Source organism: Somniosus microcephalus, chromosome 9 (genome assembly GCF_052327205.1).
Source record: "Somniosus microcephalus isolate GS21.2 chromosome 9, FLI_Smic_1.0, whole genome shotgun sequence".
In the NCBI taxonomy this organism is placed as follows: domain Eukaryota; kingdom Metazoa; phylum Chordata; class Chondrichthyes; order Squaliformes; family Somniosidae; genus Somniosus; species Somniosus microcephalus.
In genome coordinates, this window is record NC_140995.1 from 72,397,613 (window position 1) to 72,413,555 (window position 15,943).

The 15,943-nt window shown below is 46.4% G+C and overlaps 1 protein-coding gene across 2 annotated transcripts in view; it reads right to left on the bottom strand.

Moving 5' to 3' along the window:
• Positions 1–15,943, bottom strand: part of agt (angiotensinogen) — a 28,449-nt gene that overhangs the window by 953 nt on the left and 11,553 nt on the right. For both annotated transcript variants that reach the window (XM_085996766.1, XM_085996767.1), the window contains exons 3-4: positions 4,978–5,236; positions 165–312 (exon numbers count right to left, since the gene is read on the bottom strand). In XM_085996766.1, the coding sequence (XP_085852892.1) occupies positions 165–312; positions 4,978–5,236 (407 nt within the window). The remainder of the gene's footprint in view (positions 1–164; positions 313–4,977; positions 5,237–15,943) is intronic.

Sequence of the window (15,943 nt, forward strand, 5' to 3'; positions counted from 1 at the left end):
AGTCTGGTTCAGCCTGAGACAGTGGCCAGGGAGGGGGATCTAGAGCAGCAAGTTATAGGTCAGGTCCCGGTTGTAATTTCAGGGGGTGACTTTGTGTTTTAATCTGTTCTCGGGATGCGTGCGAGACTGGCAATGCGTGCCCGTTAGTCAGACTGCTGCCCTACCTGGGCTGGTGTCAGCCGTTGGACGCTGCTTAACTTGGAGAAATTGGCTCGGCCGCTCAGCAGATCTGGCACCTGCATCCTACGGAAAAACTCTTTCACATCGTACGTGCTGTTCCATTTGAACTGCGGCAAGACCAGCCTCACAGTCCTGCGGGGTCAACGCAAGAGAAAAGAACATTTTCCCCGATACCAAAAAAAAGGACAGATTGCAACACATTCTAAGGAGTGAAATTTGACACCAGTCGAGTCGCAAAGGAGGCGCTGTCTCATTGGTTGCCCATTATATGCCTGGCCCGACACTCAATTCTACTGACATCAATAGAACCAAATATCGGGCCTGTCCTAACATGGGCAGCAAATGCGACTCCAACTTTTTAATGCAATTTTTTTTGCAGAAATGTTTTCTTGGGATGTGCGCATCGCTGGCAAGGCCAGCATTTATTGCTCATCCCTAATTGCCCTTTGCTCCTTCTCCAGTGTCGCTGCCTTGAACTGCTGCAGTCCATGTGGTGATACTTCTTTGTAGCAGTTCGGTATAACTGAGTGGTTTGCTAGGCCATTTCAGAGGTTTTGTCTATCAAAGTGGGTCTGGAGTCACACATAGGTGAAGGATTAAAGAGCAGGACCTCAAAGGTTGTAATCTCTGGATTACTCCCGGTGCCACGTGCTAGTGAGTATAGGAATGGGAAGATAGAACAGATGAATGCGTGGCTAAAGGGATGGTGCAGGAGGGAGGGCTTTAGTTTCCTGGATCACTGGGTCTGCTTCTGGGAAAGGTGGGACTTGTACAAGTCGGACGGTTTACACCTGAACCAGAGGGGAACCAATATCCTTGCGGGGAGGTTTGCTAGCACTGCTGGGGGGGGTTTAAACTAACTTGGCAGGGGGATGGGGTACAGAGTGGAGCTATAGCGGGGTGATTTACAGCCAAATACAGAGAAAAAAACAAGGCAGAGCAAATATGCGAAGGCAAAAGGGAATATGGCAGGGCTGGAAGGCATCTATTTTAATGCAAGGAGTCTTGCAAATAAGGTGGACGAACTGAAGTTGTTGTTGAACACATGGGAGTACGATATTGTTGCTATCACGGAGACGTGGTTGAGGGAGGGTCAGGACTGGCAGCTCAATATTCCGGGGTATAGAATCTTCAGGCGAGACAGAGGGGGGTGTAAAAGGGGAGGGGGTGTTGCAATATTAATTAAGGAGTCAATTACTGCTGTAAGGAGGGATGATATATTAGCGGGTTCCTCTAATGAGGCCATATGGGTAGAACTTAAAAACAAAAAGGGGGCAAGCACTTTGCTGGGAGTGTACTATAGGCCCCCAAACAGTCAGGGGGAGATAGAGGAACAGATATGTAGGCAAATCTCAGAAAAGTGCGAAAATAATAGGGTAATAATAGTGGGGGATTTCAACTTCCCCAATATAAATTGGGATAGTCAGAGTGTGAAAGGCTTAGAGGGTGCAGAATTCTTAAAGTGCATCCAGGAGAGCTTTTTGAGCCAACATGTAGAAAGTCCTACAAGAGAGGGGGCGATACTGGACCTAATTCTGGGGAATGTAGCCGGGCAAGTGGTGGAAGTGTCAGTAGGAGAGCATTTTGGCGATAGTGACCATAATTCGGTGAGATTTAAGGTGGTCATGGAAAAAGACAAAGACGGCCCGGAAATAAGGGTTCTAAATTGGGGGAAGGCCGATTTTAATATGATAAGGCAGGATCTGGCCAAAGTGGACTGGGAGCAGCTACTTATAGGAAAATCCACATCAAGACAGTGGGAGACTTTCAGAAGGGAAATAGAGAGAGTACAACGCCAACATGTTCCTGTAAAGGTCAAGGGTGGGACCAACAAGCAAAGGGAACCTTGGATGACAAGGGATATACAAAAATGCATTAGAAATAAAAGGGGGGCTTTTGGCAGTTACAAAAGACTAAAGACGGAAGAAGCCCTAGAGGAGTATAAAAAGTGCAGGGGCATACTTAAAAAAGAAATTAGGAGGGCGAGGAGGGGCCATGAAATAACACTGGCGAGCAAAATAAAGGAAAATCCTAAGACGTTTTATAAGTATATTAAGGGCAAGAGGATAACCAGGGAAAGGGTAGGGCCCATTAGGGACCAAAGTGGCAATCTGTGTGTAGAGCCAGATGATGTAGGCGGGGTTTTAAATGAATTTTTTGCATCTGTGTTCACTATGGAGAGAGACGATGCAGACATAGAAATCGGGCAAGGGGACTGTGACATACTTGAACATATTAGCATCGAGAGGGAGGAGGTGCTAGCGGTTTTAGCAGGCCAAAAAGTGGATAAATCCCCAGGCCCGGACGAGATGTATCCCAGGCTGCTGTGGGAGGCAAAGGAGATTGCAGGGGCTCTGACACAAATTTTCAGAACCTCTCTGGCCACAGGGGATGTACCAGAGGACTGGAGAACAGCTAATGTAGTACCATTATACAAGAAGGGTAGCAGGGATAAACCAGGGAATTACAGGCCAGTGAGCCTAACATCTGTGGTAGGGAAATTATTGGAAAAAATTCTGAGGGACAAAATTAGTCTCCACTTGGAGAGGCAAGGATTAATCGGGGATAGTCAGCATGGCTTTGTCAAGGGTAAATCATGTCTGACAAATCTGATTGAATTTTTCGAGGGGGTGACTAGGGGGGTGGATGAGGGAAATGCTGTGGATGTGGTTTACATGGACTTCAGTAAAGCTTTTGACAAAGTCCCGCATAGGAGACTGGTCAAGAAGGTAAGAGCCCATGGGATCCAGGGTGCCTTGGCGCGTTGGATCCTAAACTGGCTGAGTGGCAGGAGGCAGAGGGTGATGGTCGAAGGATGCTTTTGTGACTGGGAGCCTGTGTCCAGTGGGGTACCTCGGGGATCGGTGCTGGGTCCCTTGTTGTTTGTGGTCCAGATAAATGATTTGGATGAGAATGTAAAAGGTATGATCAGTAAGTTTGCAGATGACACGAAAATTGGTGGGGTGGTAAATTGCGAGGAGGAAAGCCTCAGGCTACAGGACGATATAAACGGGTTGGTCAGATGGGTGGAAAAGTGGCAAATGGAATTTAACCCTGAAAAGTGCGAGGTGATGCATTTTGGACGGACAAATAAGGCAAGGGAATACACAATGAGTGGTAGGACCCTAGGAAGTACAGAGGGTCAGAGGGACCTTGGTGTACATGTACATAGATCTCTGAAGGCAGCGGAACAGGTAGATAAGGTGGTTAAAAAGGCATATGGGATACTTGCCTTCATTAGCCGAGGCATAGAATATAAGAGCAGGGAGGTTATGATGGAGCTGTACAAAACGCTGGTGAGGCCACAGCTGGAGTACTGTGTGCAGTTCTGGTCGCCTCACTGTAGGAAGGATGTGATTGCTTTGGAGAGGGTGCAGAGAAGATTCACCAGGATGTTACCTGGGATGGAGCGCCTCAGCTATGAAGAAAGACTAAACAGGCTGGGGTTGTTTTCCTTGGAGCAAAGAAGGCTGAGGGGGGACCTGATTGAGGTGTACAAAATGATGAGGGGCATAGATAGGGTAGATAAAGAGGATCTTTTCCCCTTAGTAGGGGGGTCAATAACAAGGGGGCATAGATTCAGGGCAAGGGGCAGGGGATTTGAGGAGGAACTTTTTCCACCCAGAGGGTGGTTGGAATCTGGAACTCACTGCCTGAAAGGGTGGTAGAGGCAGGAACCCTCACAACATTCAAGAAGCATTTGGATGAGCACTTGAAATGCCATTGCATACAAGGCTATGGACCAAATGCTGGAAAATGGGATTAGACAGGACAGGGGTGGATGGGCGGTGCGGACACGATGGGCCGAAGGGCCTCTTTCTGTGCTGTAAAACTCTATGACTCTATGATAGGCCAGACCAGGTAAGGACGGCAGGTTTCCTTCCCTAAAGGACATTAGTGAACCAGTTGGGTTTTTACAACAATCGGTAGTTTCATGGTCCCCCTTACCGATACTAGCTTTTTATTCCCGATTTATTTAATTAACTGAATTTAATTCCCCAGCTGCTGTGGTGGGATTTGAACTCATGTCTCTGGATCATTAGTCCAGTAACATAACCATTATGCTACTATACCCTCTAAAATACCACGAGTATTTTGGTAGAAAGAATAAGGAAGTCATATATTCTTTAGAAAATAAGAATCTAAATGGGGTAGAGGAGCAAAGGGATCTGCAAGTACAGATGCACAGATCACTTAAAGTAGTAATGCAGGTTAATAAGGCCACTAAAAAAGCAAACCAAGCACTGCGGTTCATTTCTAGAGAGACAAAATTGAAAAGCAGAGAAGTTACGTTAAACTTGAATAGAACCTTTGTGAACAGTTCCGGTCTCCATATTATAAAAAGGATATAGAGGCATTGGAGAAGGTGCAAAAAAGATTTACAAGGATGATACCAGAACACTGAGGCTATAACTATCAGGAAAGATTGAACAGGCTGGGGCTGTTTTGTCTATCAAAGAGAAGGCAGAGGTGTGACCTGGTAGAGTTACTGAAGATTATGAAAGGGTTTGACAGGGTAGACATAGAGAAAGTGCACACCAGAGAGTGGTGAGAGTGTGGAACTCGCTACCACAAAAAGTGGTTGAGGTGAATAGCATAGATGCATTTAAGGGGAAGCTAGATAAACACATGAGGATGAAAGGAATAGAAGGATATGTTGATGGGGTTAGATGAAGAAGGATGGGAGGAGGCTCGTGTGGAGCATAAACACCAGCATGGACTTGTTGGGCCAAATGGCCTGTTTCTGTGCTGTAGACTTTGTTATCTATATAACTATATAACTTATTCTATGAGTACCCAGATTGGAGCTCTTTCAAGATACTGTTAACGAGCAAGGTGCTTTTGATGTTTTGCATCATGTCGGGTTGGACTGGCTGGATAAGCACCATATACATTGTCCCGCTCATTGGGAGTTTAATCAGTGTGTATTTAGGAAGGATCTTGTACTGAAACCGGCCACACCACGTCATCATAGGGACCTGAACCTTGGTCCCTCCTTCATTGAAGAAATCCTGAAATTCTGTCCGATGACATTGAGATCTGGTCTTCCATTTTCCTGAGGAAAAAGAGAGGTTATTTTAACACGGCTAGTGAAAGGAACACAACTTTAACGGCCTAGATTTTCCCAATTCCGCAGAATTGTGCGCATCTCCGACTGAGGGGAAAAGTTCCAGCCATCACAGAGGTATGCCCCCTGACCCCAAGCTGACCACCCAGCCTCAAGGTCATGTAAATATTGGAAAGAAAGACTTGCATTTCTATAGTGCCTTTCACACCTTGAGGGATAAATGTTGGCCAGGACACTGGAAAAACTTCCCTGCTCTTATTGAATGATGCCATGGGAACTTTTATGTCCACCTTAGAGGGCATGAGGGACCTCGGTTTAACGTCTCATTCAAAAGATGTGTTATTATAGGTACCCAGCATTGTACAATTCATCGTCACAGGATCCCAGCACTGTACAATTCATCGTCCCAGGATCCCAGCACTGCACAATTCATCGTCACAGGATCCCAGCACTGTACAATTCATCGTCACAGGATCCCAGCATTGTACAATTCATCGTCACAGGATCCCAGCATTGTACAATTCATCGTCACAGGATCCCAGCACTGTACAATTCATCGTCACAGGATCCCAGCACTGTACAATTCATCGTCACAGGATCGCAACACTGTACAATTCATCGTCACAGGATCCCAGCACTGTACAATTCATCGTCACAGGATCCCAGCATTGTACAATTCATCTTCACAGGATCCCAGCATTGTACAATTCATCGTCACAGGATCCCAGCACTGTACAATTCATCGTCACAGGATCCCAGCACTGTACAATTCATCGTCACAGGATCCCAGCACTGTACAATTCATCGTCACAGGATCCCAGCATTCTACAATTCACCGTCACAGGATCCCAGCACTCTACAATTCGTCGTCACAGGATCCCAGCACTGTACAATTCGTCGTCGCAGGATCCCAGCATTGTACAATTCGTCGTCACAGGATCCCAGCACTGTACAGTTCATCGTCACAGGATCCCAACACTTTACAATTCATCGTCACAGGATCCCAGCACTGCACAATTCATCATCGTCACAGGATCCCAGCACTGTACAATTCATCGTCACAGGATCCTAGCACTGTACAATTCATCGTCACAGGATCCCAGCAGTGTACAATTCATCGTCACAGGATCCCAGCAGTGTACAATTCATCGTCACAGGATCCCAGCACTGTACAATTCATCGTCACAGGATCCCAGCATTGTACAATTCATCGTCACAGGATCCCAGCAGTGTACAATTCATCGTCACAGGATCCCAGCATTGTACAATTCATCGTCACAGGATCCCAGCACTGTACAATTCATCGTCACAGGACCCCAGCATTGTACAATTCATCGTTACAGGATCCCAGCAGTGTACAATTCATCGTCACAGGATCCCTGCATTATACAATTCATCGTCACAGGATCCCAGCAGTGTACAATTCATCGTCACAGGATCCCAGCATTGTACAATTCATCGTCACAGGATCCCAGCATTGTACAATTCATCGTCACAGGATCCCTGCACTGTACAATTCATCGTCACAGGATCCCAGCACTGAAGAATTCATCGTCACAGGATCCCAGCATTCTACAATTCACCGTCACAGGATCCCAGCACTCTACAATTCGTCATCACAGGATCCCAGCACTGTACAATTCGTCGTCACAGGATCCCAGCATTGTACAATTCGTCGTCACAGGATCCCAGCATTGTACAATTCGTCGTCACAGGATCCCAGCATTGTACAATTTATCGTCACAGGATCCCAGCATTGTACAATTCATCGTCACAGGATCCAAGCACTGTAGAATTCGTCGTCACAGGATCCCAGCACTGTACAATTCGTCGTCCCAGGATCCCAGCATTGTACAATTCATCGTCACAGGATTCCAGCACTGTACAATTCATCGTCACAGGATCCCAGCACTGTACAATTCATCGTCACAGGATCCCAGCACTGTACAATTCATCGTCACAGGATCCCAGCACCGTACAATTCATCGTCACAGGATCCAAGCACTGTACAATTCATCTTCACAGGATCCCAGCACCGTACAATTCATCGTCACAGGATCCCAACACTGTACAATTCATCGTCACAGGATCCCAGCACTGTACAATTCATCGTCACAGGATCCCAGCACTGTACAATTCATCATCACAGGATCCCAGCACCGTACAATTCATCGTCACAGGATCCCAACACCGTACAATTCATCATCACAGGATCCCAGCATTGTACAATTCATCGTCACAGGATCCCAGCACTGTACAATTCATCGTCACAGGATCCCAACACTGTACAATTCATCGTCACAGGATCCCAACACTGTACAATTCATCGTCACAGGATCCCAACACTCTACAATTCATTGTCACAGGATCCCAGCACTGTACAATTCAGATTCAGATTAGATTTATTTGCCATATGTAACAAGTACAATGGAATGCTTGTTCCCCGTAGGGATGCGTCAGCTATACATACAGCGCCGCGTTCAGAGTCAATACAATGGCTTCCCGTGGCAGTGGGAGCATGATGTCCCTCAGCCGCTCCGTCCTCCTCTTCACCGCGGCCTCCTCCTCACTGTTGCCGGCTCCACGTGTGGTGGCCTGCTTCTCCCGCTCTGGCCACCATGCCCGGCTCCCCTCCTCCCATCCGGACTGCGAGTTACCCGAAATGGAGCTGCCGGCCGACGTGCTGCAGCTTGTCGTTGAGTCTGCTGCTGCTACTCGTTGCGCTGCGCTCCTCTGCCCGACTCGCCGAACACATCGTCGGGATGTGAATGCTCCAATGCGACCTCCTCTTCAACGTCGCCGGCTCCACGTTCCACGGCCCGGGGCCTACTTCTCCCTCTCCCGGGTCGGCCTATGGCCGCCATGTTCGGCTGCCCTCCTCCCAGTCGGAATTCCTTCCCGCCGAGGAGCTGCCGGCCGATGTGCTCCAGCGGGTCGGCCTGACTGCTGCTGCTGCTCACCGCGCTGCACTGCCTCTGCCCGACTCGCCGAGCACCTCGCTCCAGTTGCGGGAGCGAGCGACGAGAGCTGGCCGCCCGAAACAGGGAGAGCGATCACTGTACAATTCATAGTCACAGGATCCCAGCACTGTACAATTCATCGTCACAGGATCCCAGCATTGTACAATTCATCGTCACAGGATCCCAACACTGTAGAATTCATCGTCACAGGATCCCAATACTACAATTCATCGTCACAGGATCCCAGCATTGTACAATTCATCGTCACAGGATCCAAGCACTGTACAATTCATCGTCACAGGATCCCAGCACTGTACAATTCATCGTCACAGGATCCCAGCACTGCACAATTCATCGTCACAGGATCCCAGCACTGTACAATTCATCGTCACAGGATCCCAGCACTGTACAATTCATCGTCACAGGATCCCAACACTGTACAATTCATCGTCACAAGATCCCAGCACTGCACAATTCATCGTCACAGGATCCCAGCACTGTACAATTCATCGTCACAGGATCCCAGCACTGTACAATTCATCGTCACAGGATCCCAGCACTGTACAATTCATCGTCACAGGATCCCAGCACTGTACAATTCATCGTCACAGGATCCCAGCACTGTACAATTCATCGTCACAGGATCCCAGCACTGTACAATTCATCGTCACAGGATCCCAGCACTGTACAGTTCATCGTCACAGGATCCCAGCACTGTACAGTTCATCGTCACAGGATCCCAACACTTTACAATTCATCGTCACAGGATCCCAGCACTGTACAACTCATCGTCACAGGATCCCAGCACTGTACAATTCATCGTCACAAGATCCCAGCACTGCACAATTCATCATCACAGGATCCCAGCACTGTACAATTCATCGTCACAGGATCCCAACACTACAATTCATCGTCACAGGATCCCAACACTACAATTCATCGTCACAGGATCCCAACACTACAATTCATCGTCACAGGATCCCAGTACTGTATAAGTCGTCATAAATTCCCATCCAGATATAGTGGGAGAAAGAGAGGGAATCATAGATTCTTACAGCAAAGGAGGAGGCCATTTGGCCCATCTTGCCTGTGCCAGCTCTTTGAAAGAGCTGTCCAATTAGTCCCACTCCCCCTTCTGTTTCCTCATAACCCAGCAAATTAGTCCTGTTCAAGAACATGTCCAAATGCCTTTTGAAAATTAGTACGGAATCTGCTTCCACCACACTTTCAGTTAGTTCGTTCCAGATCATAACAACCCTCTGTGTGAAGAAATTTCTCCTTGTTTCCCCTCTAGTTCTTTTGCCAATTATTTTAAATTTATGTCCCTGGTTACCAACCCACTTGCCAAAGGAAACAGATTTTGATAGAGCAAGTAGGGAGAAACTATTAGGTCTGCTCTCAGGAGAACAATCCCAGCTTCTCCGATCTCTCCACATAACTGAAGTCCCTCATCCCTGGTATCATCCTGATAAACCTCTTCTGTATCCTCTCCAAGACATTGATATCCGAAAATCTGGTGCCCAGAATTGTACAGAATTCTCCAGCTGCGGTCTAACCAGTGATTTGTAAAAGTTTAGCATGACTTCCTTGTTTTTTGTATTCAATGCCCCTATTTAGAAACATAGAAACACAGAAGATAGGAGCAGGAGTAGGCCATTTGATCATCCAAATTCAGTACCCTGTCCCTGCCTTCTCCCCATATCCCTTGATCCCTTTAGCCTTAAGAAATATATCTAACTCCTTCTTGAATATATTTAATGAATTGGCTTCCACTGCCTTCCGTGGTAGAGAATTCCACAGGTTCACCACTCCCTGGGTGAAGAAATTCCTCCTCATCTCAGTCCTAAATGGCTTACCCCTTATCCTTAGACTGTGACCCCTGGTTCTGGACTCCCGCCATTGGGAACATCCTTCCTGCATTTAGTCTGTCCAGGCCTGACAGAATTGTATAAGTTTCGATGAGATCCCCTCTCAAACTTCTAAACTCCAGTGAGTACAAGCCCAATTGACCCAATCTCTCCTCGTACATCATTCCTGCCATCCCAGGTATTAGCCTGGTGAATCTTCGCTGTGCTCCTTCCATGGCAAGAACATCCTTCCTCAGATAAGGCGACCAAAACTGCACACAATACTCAAGGTGTGGTCTCACCAAGGCCCTGTACAACTGCAGCAAGACATCCTTGTTCCTGTACTCGAACCCTCTTGCTACGAAGGCCAACATACCATTTGCCTTCTTAACCGCCTGCTGCACCTGCATGCTTACCTTCAGCGACTGGTGCACAAGAACACCCAGGTCTCTCTGCACTTCCCCTTCTCCCAATCTATTGCCATTCAAATAATGATCTGCCTTCCTGTTTTTGCCACCAAAGTGGATAACCTCACATTTATCCACATTATAGTGCATTTGCCATGTTTCTGCTCAATCACCCAACCTGTCCAAATCATACTGGAGTTTCACGACATCCTCCTCACAGCATACCCTCCCACCCAGCTTTGTGTCGTCTGCAAATTTGGCGATACTACATCCAATTCCCTCGTCCCGATCATTAATATATATTGTGAACAGCTGGGGTCCTAGGACCGATCCTTGCGGTACCACACTAGTCACTGCCTGCCACTCGGAAAACGACCCGTTTATTCCAACTCTTTGCTTTCTATCTGCCAACCAGTTCTCTATCCAAGTCAATACCTTGCCCCCAATCCCATGTGCCTTAATTTTACAAGCTAATCTCTTATGCGGGACCTTATCGAAAGCCTTCTGAAAGTCCAAATACACCACATCCACTGGTTCTCCCTTATCTATTTTACCAGTTACATCCTCAAAAAATTCCAGTAGATTAGTCAAGCACGATTTACCTTTTGTAAATCCATGTTGACTTTGTCCGATCCTGTCACTGCTTTCCAAGTGCTCTGCTATTACATCTTTTATAATGGACTTTAGCATTTTCCCCACTACCGATGTCAGGCTTACCGGTCTATAATTCCCCGCTTTTTCTCTACCACCTTTTTTGAATAGTGGGGTAACATTAGCTACCCTCCAATCCATGGGTACTGTTCCAGAGTCTGTCGAGTTCTGGAAGATGACCAGCAATGCATCTACTATCTCCAGGGCCACTTCCTTAAGTACCCTAGGATGTAGATTATCAGGCCCTGGGGATTTACCGGCCTTCAATCCCGTCAACTTCCCCAACACCATTTCCCTACACATACTGATTTCTTTCAGTTCCTCCCCCTCATTAGTCCCTATGTTCCCCGACATCTCTGGGGGGTTATTTGTGTCATCCTTTGTGAAGACAGAACCAAAACATGTATTTAATTGGTCTGCCATTTCTTTGTTCCCCATTATAAATTCCCCTGATTCTGACTGCAAGGGACCTACGCTTGACTTCACCAATCTTTTTCTCTTCACATATCTATGAAAGCTTTTACAGTCAGTTTTTATGTTCCCTGCAAGCTTACTCTCATAATCTATTTTCCCCCTCTTAATTAATCCCTTTGTCCTCCTTTGCTGAATCCTAAACTGCTCCCAATCCTCAGGTTTGCTGCTTTTTTTGGCCAATTTATATGCCCTCTCCTTGGATCTTATGTTATCCCTAATTTCCCTTGTTAGTCACGGTTGAGTCACCTTTTTTGATTTATTTTTATGGCAAACTGGGATAAACAAATTCTGTGGTTCATCCATGTGACCTTTGAATGTTTGCCATTGCCTATCCACCGTCAACCCTTTGAGTGACATTACCTAATCAATCCTACCCAACTCGCGTCTCATACCATCATAGTTCCCTTTATTTAAATTCGGGACCTTAGTCTCTGAGTCAACTACTTCACTCTCCATCTTAATGAAGAATTCGATCATATTATGATCGCTCCGACCCAAGGGCCCTCGCACAACAAGATTGCTAATTATCCTTTCTCATTGCATAATACTCAGTCTAAGATGGCCTGATCCCTAGTTGGTTCCTCGACATATTGGTCGAGGAAACCATCCTGTATACACTCCAGGAATTCCTCCTCCACAGTAGTGTTACTAATTTGGTTAGCCCAATCTATATGTAGATTAAAGTCACCCATGATGACTGCTGTGCCCTATTGCACGCTTCTCTAATTTCCCTTTTAATGCCATCCCCAACCTCTGCATTACTGTTTGGGGGTCTATACACCACTCCCACTAATGTTTTCTGCCCTTTGGTATTTCTCAGTTCTACCCATACAGATTCCACATCATCAGAGCTAATATCTTTCCTTACAATTGTGTTAATCCCCTCTTTAACCAGCAATGCTACCCCACCTCCTTTTCCTTTTTGCCTATCTTTCCTGAATATTGAATACCCCTGGATGTTGAGTTCCCAGCCTTGGTCCCCCTGGAGCCATGTTTCCATAATTCCAATCATATCATATTCATTTACCTCTATTTGTGCTGCTAATTCATCCACCTTATTATGAATGCTCCTTGCATTAAGACACAAAGCCTTCAGGCTTGTTTTTTTAACGCTCTTAGACCTTTTAGAATTATTATTTACTGTGGCCATGTTTGTTTTAAACCCTTGATTTCTCAGATTGCCACCTTTGTTTTTCTCCTTCCTGTCTTTTGCTTCTATCCTTGTTTCCCTTTCCTTTGTCTCCCTGCTCAGGTTCCCAACCCCCTGCCATTTTAGTTTAAACCCTCCCCACAGCACTAGTAAACACTCCTCCAAGGGCATCGGTCCCGGTCCTGCCCAGGTGCAGACCGTCCGGTTTGTACTGGTCCCACCTCCCCCAGAACCGGTTCCAATTTACCAGGAATTTGAATCCCTCCCCCTTGCACCATTCCTCTAGCCGCGTATTAATTTGAAGTATCCTTCTATTTCTACTCTGACTAGCATGTGGCACTGGTAGCAATCCTGAGATTACTACCTTTGAGGTCCTATTTTTTAATTTACCTCCTAACTCCCTATATTCAGCTTTTAGGACTTCATCCCGTTCTTTACCTATATCGTTGGTACCTATATGCACCACGACAACTAACTGTTCATCCTCCCTTTCCAAAATTTTCTGCAGCTTCTCTGAGACATCCTTGACCTTTGCACCAGGGAGGCAATGCACCATCCTGGAGTCTCGTTTGCTGCCGCAGAAATGCCTATCTATTCCACTTACAATAGAGTCCCCTATCACTATAGCTCTCCCAGTCTTTTTCCTCCCGTTCTGTGCAGCAGAACCACCCCTGGTGACAGGAAGTTGGCTGCTGCTGCCTTCCCCTGGTAAGCCATCCCCCCATCAGTATCCATATCTGTTTGAAAGGGGGATGGCCACAGGGGACCTCTGCACTACCTGCCTGCGCCTACTACTCTGCCTGTTGGTCACCCATTCCCTCTCTGCCTGTGCCAACTTTACCTGCGGTGTGACCAACTGATCAAACGTGCTATTCACGACGTCCTCAGCATCGCGAATGGTCCAGTATGTATCCAGTCGCTGCTCCAGCACCATAATGCGGTCTGCCAGTAGCTGCAGCTGGACACACTTCCTGCGCACATGGTTGTCAGGGACACAGGAAGTGTCCCTGAGTTCCCACATAGCGCAGGAGGAGCATACCACGGCACCGGGCTGTCCTGCCATGACTTACCCTTTAATTAATTGCAATTAAATTAAACAAATGAATCCCACCAATTTCACTAAGGGCCCTGGTTTACAAACTGTCCCCGCTGCACCACAGAGACCTTAAAAACTATAAACCACAGAGTTAAAGTTTTAAAAAGAGAGAAATACTCACCAACCAATCACTTACCTGTTTTGTGGTGACGTTACACCTCGATTACTTTTTACTTCTCTCCCTCCCTAAGATTGGAGATTGGTACGCTCTGAGGCCTGCCTGAGCCTCTGGGGCCTTTTATAGTTGCTCCGCCACTCCGAGATTTCTCCCGCCGCTGACGCTCTGAGACCTACCTGAGCCTCTGGGGCCTTTTATAGTCGCTCCGCCGCTCCGAGATTTTTCCCGCCGCTGCCGCTGACAAAGCCAATTATCCCATATGCTTTCTTAACTGCCTTATCAACTTGCCCTGCCACCTTCAGGGATTTGTGAATATGCACCCCAGGTCCCTCTACTCTTGCACCCCCTCAAAATAGAACCATTTAGATTATATTGCCTCGCCATGTGTCTGCCCATTTCACCAGTCTGCCTGTCCTCCTGAAGTTTTCTACTAACCTGTTCACTATTTACTATGTTGCCAAGTTTTGTATCATCCACAAACTTTGAAATTGTACTCCCTATACACAAGTCCAGGTCATTAATATCCAACAAGAAAAGCAATGGTCCTGGGGAATCCCACTGCATACTTCTCTCCAGTCAGAAAAACATCCGTTCACCACTACTCTCTGCCTTCTATCCCTTAGTGAATTTTGTACCCAGGTTACCAGTATCTCTTTAATACCATGTACTTCTATTTTCCAAATAAGTCTGCTACATGGTACTTTATGAAATGCCTTTTCAAAGTATATATGTTCATCTAATGCATTACATTCATCAACCCTCTCTGTTACTTCACCAAAGAACTCCAACACAACTCAAAACCAGCTAGGTTTGGAGAAAGTGAGTGGGATCGCACTAGGAACAATAGGAACAGGAGTAGGCCATTCAGCCCCTCGAGCCTGTTCACCATTCAATTAGATTACAGCTGATCTGTATCTTAACTCCATCTACCTACCTTGGTTCCATAACCCTTAATACCCTTAACTAACAAAAATCTATCAATCTTAGTTTTGAAATTTTCAATTGACCCCCAGCCTCAACAACTTTTATGGGGAGAAAGTTCCAGATTTCCACTAATCTTTGTGTGAAGAAGTGCTTAGAATCATAGAATAGTACAGCACAGAAGGAGACCATTCAGCCCATCGAGTCTGCACCAGCTCTTTCGAAGAGCAATTCAATTCGTCCCACTCCCCCGCTCTTTCCCCATATCTCTGCAATTTTTCTCCTTCAAATATTTATCCAGTTCCCTTTTGAAGGCTATTATTGACACTGTATCCACCACCCTATCAGGCAGTGCATTCCAAATCCTAACCACTCATCGTGTAAAAAAGTTTTCCCGCATATCACCTCTGGTTCTTTTGCCAGTCACCTTAAATCTGTGTCATCTCGCTATCGACCCTTCAACCATTGGAAACAGTTTCTCTTTATTTTCTCTATCAAAACCCTTCATGATTTTAAACACCTCTGTCAAACCTCCTCTTAGCCTTCTCTGATCTAAGGGGAACAACCCCAGCTTCTCCGGACTATCCACATAACTGTAATCCCTCATCCCTGGGACCATTCTAGTAAATCTCTTCTGTACCCTCTCCAAATCCTTCATGTCCTTCCTAAAGTGTGGTGCCCAGAATTGGACGCAGTACTCCAACTGGGGCTGAACTAGTGTTTTATATAGATTTAGCATTACTTCCTGGCTTTTGTACTCTATGCCTCTATTTATAAAGCCCAGGATCCCATGTGCTTTATGAACTGCTTTGTTAACCTATCCTGCCACCTTCAAAGATTTGTGTACAACCACACCCAGGTCTCTGTTCTTGCACTCCATTTAAAATTGTACCATTTCGCTTGTATTGCCTCTCATTCTACCCACCAAAATGTATCACCTTGCACTTCTCTGTGTTGAATTTCATCTGCCATGTGCCAGCCCATTCCACCAGTTTGTCTATGTCCTCTTGAAGTCTATTACTATTTTCCTCTCTGTTTACTACACTTCCAAGTTTCATGTCACCTGCAAAT